General features: G+C 30.7%; 1 protein-coding gene across 1 annotated transcript; it reads left to right on the top strand.

The window, feature by feature from the left end:
* The first annotated feature begins 2,882 nt into the window (after positions 1–2,882).
* On the top strand, positions 2,883–3,434 carry LOC112515927 (protein GLUTAMINE DUMPER 2-like). The gene has a single exon (XM_025122904.1). It carries the CDS (start codon positions 2,932–2,934, stop codon positions 3,256–3,258), a length of 327 nt encoding a protein of 108 aa, XP_024978672.1. The 5' UTR covers positions 2,883–2,931; the 3' UTR covers positions 3,259–3,434.
* Positions 3,435–7,074: the final 3,640 nt, after the last annotated feature.

The raw sequence follows: 7,074 nt of genomic DNA, 5'->3' as shown, positions 1-7,074 counted from the left end.
TACGAGAACGATTCATATAACAGTAATTTCAACACAATTTAGCTAAAGTTCGAGTTCAGTAATCCAACTATATCATAAACCATTGCTCATCTCCTCTTCAATATATAAAAATTCAATATATATATATATATATCATAAAACATAATGTTTATCGATCAGTATAAATACAGATTGCTGCTTTTGAGAAACGAATATGTAATTATTTAAAGTATTTACTTAAACCTTTGTTTTTTTAAAACCTAAAAGCGACAAGATGTATAGAAGCACATATGCCCACTTTCTTTCTCTCTATCTAATCAAATTTCTTTTCATTTATTTTTAATTTAAAAGCTTGTACTTCACATAAATGTGTGCCCATTTGTTACATAAGAACAAGCTTTTTCTTAAAAAAAAGCATATTTTAATATTAAATTATGAAATAAAATTGTATTAATAATGAATTTTTATGTTTTATTTATTACTTTCTTTAATATTTTTCATTAAAAATAAATAATTTTATGTTATATATAAATATCTTAACATTAATTATTATATATGTGAGATCATCATATACGTCTATCTTTTGTCTTTTTTAAGAAAAATGATTGTACTGATAATGGTACTTTGTTAAGATTCGCGAATTAAATATTATTACTGAATTGTTAAATCCAATTTACTGTTTAAATTGTTATTAATGTTGATTGGAACTGCAACAAAGCTTGAAGGCTGTATTTTTCGAATTTGAAATGGTTTTGATTCATCGGTTATTCATAATCGGGATATAAAATTATAAAATTAAACACATATCACTAATTGAATGTAATATATTGATAAATACGTTCGTTGTTTATATTTGATGGTTTTGATTCTCTTTTAATTCAAAGTAAGGACGATTATCGGTTTTTGAGGTAGCTTTGCTTTCAAGGACTAGAGATCCTTTGTATTTTATTTCACGACATCCTCTGTGTTTTGTTCACTGTATTATTGACAACTCGGTTTGCCAGATGTCTGAATTCATTTGTAACACGTAATATATGTATCTATGACATAAGAAGTTGATAATCGTCATCGTATGCGGTGAATCGAGTGATATACGTCAGCTGATTTATTATATATAGTATATATGACGTTGTCAACATAATAAATAACAAATCTTGATGCGGTATTGATTTATCAAAACTATACATTGGGATTTTGACGTTTCTTGGATCATACTGGAGAAGTCATTATAACATAATTGCTCTCTAAGGGGGCGTGACCAAATACTTACGCGGGTAAGCGCTTACCAAGTTACATTATCTTGTTGGATGAAATATGACAAGGACCAAAAATTTTATCCAGTAAGAGCGAGACAAGAACCGAGAGTCTTACCCGGTAATTGAAGACAATGATTCTTATCACGATCAGCTCTTACCGAGTAAATTGTTGCATATAAAGCCGTATTTGTTGACTAAAATCTTACCTTAAAAGTAAATGATGGTTCTGAATTTTACCGATAAGTGCTTACCGGGTAAGTGTTTAACCATATGGGTAAATTATGACAAAAATTAAACTTTAAGGTAGAAAAGTGCAACTTTTTTTATCGTAATATTTAATTACCAAATTCACCGAAATATTGTGTGAGAAAGAGAATTAAGCTGAGAAACGTAAGAAGAGATCTGGTTCCTTGAACACATTTAATCTCAAACCACCATGAATCGCGCTTGATACGGGGATTGATATGGTGCATGTTGGTGCATCTCATCCCAATATGAATATAAGGGTAGAGATCACTTCTTACACTTATTTACCAAAAAACAACATCGTGCGATCTATTTATCTTAAAATGCATCAAAGTAAAGAAGATTGCCTTAGTTTTTATCTGGTATGAGGACAATTTTGTTTTTCTAGATACAAACAAGTTTAATTCTTTCTATTTCATACCTACTTTACCTCATGAACGGGGTTTTAACCTACACGACGTAGGGTGATACTGATATAATATTCTTTTACATAATAAACAATCACAGTATAATTTAACATATATATCATTTACAGTTATAAGACCCCTCCCTTCATTTGTTATCTCAAGAGGTTCCGTTGTTTTTTGTTTGTTTTAGTGGTTGTTTGTTTTTGCGGGGTTTGGGTTATTTCCCATCTTTGATATATGTCTTTGTAGGGGTAGGGGTAGGGGCGGATGGCCATAGGGGCCTTGGCCCCTAGACTTTTTTTACTGATAGACTGAAACATCTCCAGTTCATTAAGGTTTTAAGTATAAAATTCGTTTGGGTCCCTTCACTATTGCTGATCTAGTCCATTTATGTCCTGCCTAGGGGTGTTGTTTTTGTTGGTTTAATAATTTTTTGTCTTTCAATAAAAATATTTGTAAGATCCACCGATTACCTGCTATAATTGGTATAAAATATATAAAACTAAACGTTCGTTACACTAATTGACAAAAAAAATCACTGCTAAAATCAACAAATTTCCAGTAGTGAGTAATGTCTTTTATAAATCAACTCCGACGAAACCAGTATCACCATTATGTTGACATTTTCGTTTGAACAACCAACAATAAGTTCTACTGGTTTCATTATGACCATTGTTTTCGAGACCCGAAACCGTCAATACATGGTACAACTTTTAATGCACAAAAATACTCGAGTCTATGTAATAATTATTTCTAGAATTTAACTTTACCATTATTAATGTATGTGAAGCACCAAGAAACTTCTTAAAATTAATAATTATTAAAACAAATTAAAAAATAAATTATATATAAAAAAGAATCCAACCTTTATTCCTGGCTCAAATACATTACCCCATTAATTATCTTTTCTTCACACACTTGTACTTTGTGCATTAAATGTTGTACATGTTCCACTATATATCTTCCTCCTTCCTCCTGCCCAATTTTCAGAACACACACACACAAAAACACCAAGAACACACACACACAAAACACACACAACAATGGGCTCATCTGAATCGTCGTCGTTTTGGAGGTTTGATTCGCCGTTGATTTATCTATTCGGCGGGATAACTCTGATACTTTCTCTAATAGTGGTGGCGTTGATAATTCTGGCGTGCTCACAACGGAGGCGCCGATCAGGGGACGGCGGCGTCGGTGGAGATATGGAAAGTGGTGGCGAGTCTCAGAAGACGGTAAGGGCGGTGTACAACGGTGGTGATGGAACGGATAATACACCCAAAGTCGTCGTGATTATGGCCGGAGATGAACTTCCGACGTACTTAGCAACACCCGCCGACGTCTCCGGCGACACCAGTGCTTCTAACTGAACGAGTCTAGTCGTTTCTCCGATCATCTTGAGCTCCGAGGAACAAAAATTTTGAGTCTGAATCCACCAATTTTGTTTTCTTTTTCGTTTTCCGGGAATATATATATATATATATATATATGTTAGATAAATGAGTTTAACTTTATCAACCAGTTTGAATGAACCAAAGATTCCATTTTAATTTCATTTCATAATCTGATTTTAAGTTTTTCCGACCAAAAACACCCACAAATGGCGGCGATGGAGGGTTCTCCGGCCAGTTGTCGGAGTTTAAAAAAGCAGCGACAGCGGCGGAGGAAGAAACTTTATCGGTAAAAAAGCCGAAACAGAGTCTGAGCGTGATCACGAGACTCCAATGAATATAGAATTCAAATTCAAAAATATTAAATATTTTCAACCAAAATAAATTAAATATTTTTATTAATTTTGTTGTAAAATTATCGGATATCGTTCTTATGAAAATACTAAACAAATTATACGCGACTGTAAAACGAAAAATCTTGATAGTTAACATTGAACGTATACTGATATATGTATATGAAAGTATTTGAACAATTAATACAGATTAAAGTGGAACACAGATGATTTTTCGTGTCTACATCTGTTTTGTTGATTAAATTATGGGAACTTAAGTTTAACGTGTAAGTATCTAAATCAGACGTTTTTAAATTGATTTGACTCATAAGGAAGGGTAATATAACGAAAAAGAAATTGAACCCAATTTGTACCATTATCATTTTTACTAGTTTTTTTTTTTGTTAGCAATGAATATCTTGATAAATTTGTAAAAAAAATCTCAAGATAGAAAATATCTATTCTTTTATCCATAATTGCTTGAACGATACCGAAAACTTTACTATCAGTTCTCCTCCACCAATCATAAATTCATAAACATTAAGATGAAAGATCAATATTAAAAAAAATAACAAAATCAATATTAAAAATGCACAAATCATGAGATTTTATGATATAATTATATATATATATATATATATATCTTTTTTGTCTTTTTATCATAAAAAGTTTGTTTTTGTTCATTTGGTGTCCGCCACCTGTTTTCTCATATTTATTTTTGTTTTGAAGATCAAAGACAAAACATAAGGAGAGAAATAGAGACTGCAAATAGAGCCAAAATAACTACTGGTTTTCATCATTTTCTCTGTGATATTCCTTAAACATGAATAGAAAGTCAAGGGAACTTTTTAATTATTCATGATTCAACGTGTATTTAGTTCGAAGCTAATGTTTTATAATATATACATATGATTAATTTCGTCTGAAAAAAACAACTGTAGATTAATATGATGGTATTCTTGTTCAGTTGTTTTCATATATAAAATAACTCTTTTTAAATTATATAAAATGTTTAATTTTACAAAAAATACACTAATATATTATATTAATTATTATTTATAGAAAAAAAAATCGTAATAATACCTAAAAAAGGTTGTATTAAATTAAATAAAAACTATATATATATATATATTTGGGTATTTTTAAGCATTACTTTAAAATATATTGTTGAATTATTTGTTTTAATAAAAAAATTATTTTTTATTTCTAAAATTGTATCTATTTTAAATAATAATTTATATGAAATTTAAATTAATTTTGTTGGCAGAGTGGGATTGTGTGTGAAATTGGTTAAGGAATCGAGATTGTGATATGCAGCAAACATGAAACGTATTAATGTCGGTGGGACGCGGCTACTCGACGCCTTTTTCTTAGCGTTTTCTGTTTTCCACAGTGCACAGCTGGCACACACGAACCTTTTTTCAGAATTCATTAAATTTAGAATTAAAAGAAAAGAGTAAACTTCATTTTTCATCCCTGAGATTTTCTTAGTTTTTTATTTTGGTTCCTAGAGTTCATTTAATATTAATTTGTTGTTGCAGTTTGTATTTTTGTCAGGTTTTGGTCCCTCACATTAACGGCTGTTAACTTTCGTCCATTAAATGGAGGGGTATTTCAGTCTTTTCCTACTTTTTATTTAATTGTTATTAAAAAAAATTTAAAAATGAAATATATAATATTTGACTTTTTGACCTTTGTGTCTTTTTGTCTTTTCTCATAATATATTTACATACAATTACATAAACGGATAAAAAATAGTTATACATAAACAACCATTTTCAACATGTTTTCCAATGAACCCTTCCTGCTCTTTTTTTGACGTGTTTTCTGCTGAACCCTTCCCTATCTATTTTCACATGCTTTCCAGCAGCAACCCCTTTTTCTGTCAAATTTTTCCTTTTCCTCTCCTCATTAGTGAACCCTTCATCCATTTCTCGGTCATTAACCAGGTTCAGCACAACCATATCCGGTTATCTATACCCAGAAAACTAGATTTATAAAAGGCAAACTCATCGTAAAGCCTAACCCAGAAACCAATCATCACTTCCTTTTTCACCGCATCCTCCAAAATCCCAAACCAACCCCACCGTTAGTGACACCCTTACCTCTTACGGTTCCTCCTCCAAACCCACACATGCACATTAAAGAAGAAAAGTTGGAGTTTCGACCTTAACTCTTCAAGGTTTAAGAAGACTCATTTATCATTTCCGTTTGTTGTGAATAGTGATCAAGGTTCAAGTTTTACAATGGATTATAAGTCAATGGTTTGGTTTTCGGTTGAATAACAAAGAGGGTAGGTTCTGAATACAGTTGCTTGTTAGTTTTCTATAAAAATGGGGTGGTTTTTATATGCAGATGCATATAGGGTCTGAATGGATATAAGGCGAGTTTTAAATAGCACAATAGGTGTTTCTTTAGTGGGGGTAAAGGTAGGCTTTTGTAAGGATATGAGTTGAACAATCAAGAAGGTGACTGGTGGTATAGAGAAAGAAAAAGGGTGGCCGACGACGGAGCAAGGGGGTTCACAAGGTGTAGGTGTGTGTAATATAATATATACTATATTTTCAATAATTAATAAATTATAATCTTCTAAAAAGACAATAAGAAAAAGTCCAGAATACCTTTGACTTAACGGGTTCCTTTGACAGTCGTTAGTGGGAGGGATCGAAACCAAGCAAAATTGGAAATGGCAAAGACAATTTTGTATTACATAAACCTTAGGGATCAAACTGAAGAATTTTGGGAAACCACATAGACCGCGCTTACTAATTGTTACATTTTATACACAATTTAAAAAATTATATAAGGAAAATTAATAATAGTTTTATTTTTATTTACAAAATTATAATATATTCCAGTTTTGTTTATAAAATAAAAACCATAACAAAAGTACATGTATTAATCCAATTTATCATGTATCATGTAAACCCAACATATTAATTATATATATATATATATTATAAGACAGTGCTAAACTGATAAAATTTTATACATTCATAAAATCCTAAACTCTAAATACTAATTTTATTTAACGTTTTATCTAAAAGAGATATTTATCAGCAAATCATATAATTCACATAATTCCTATTTTGGAGAATCAACTTTCAAAATCGTCATTTTAGGAACCAACTTTCAAAATCGTCATTTTGGGGAACCAACTTACACCTGATTCCTATTTTGGGGAACCAACTTTCAAAATCGTTATTTTGGGGAACCAACTTGGACCTGATTCCTATTTTGGGGAACCAACTTTCAAAATCGTTATTTTGGGGAACCAACTTGCACCTGATTTCTACTTTGGGAAACCAAATTGCAAAATAATTATAGAAAAATTACTAAAATTCCTTTTTTTTCCAAAAATTAATGCAATAAAATCTATTTTTCATTTCAAATCTTGTTTTTTTAATTCAGATATCAACTTGAACATTTAAAAAAAAAATCCAAGTTACCACAATAAAAATTG

This window comes from Cynara cardunculus (genome assembly GCF_001531365.2).
Source record: "Cynara cardunculus var. scolymus isolate 2C chromosome LG 7, CcrdV1, whole genome shotgun sequence".
Classification (NCBI taxonomy): domain Eukaryota; kingdom Viridiplantae; phylum Streptophyta; class Magnoliopsida; order Asterales; family Asteraceae; genus Cynara; species Cynara cardunculus.
The sequence above is the reverse complement of the archived record's forward strand: the minus strand, read 5'-3'. Positions and strand labels throughout refer to the sequence as shown.

Excerpts from the sequence above, each read along its gene's own strand:
- LOC112515927 (XM_025122904.1), top strand. The coding sequence starts at position 2,932 with ATGGGCTCATCTGAATCGTCGTCGTTTTGGAGGTTTGATTCGCCGTTG.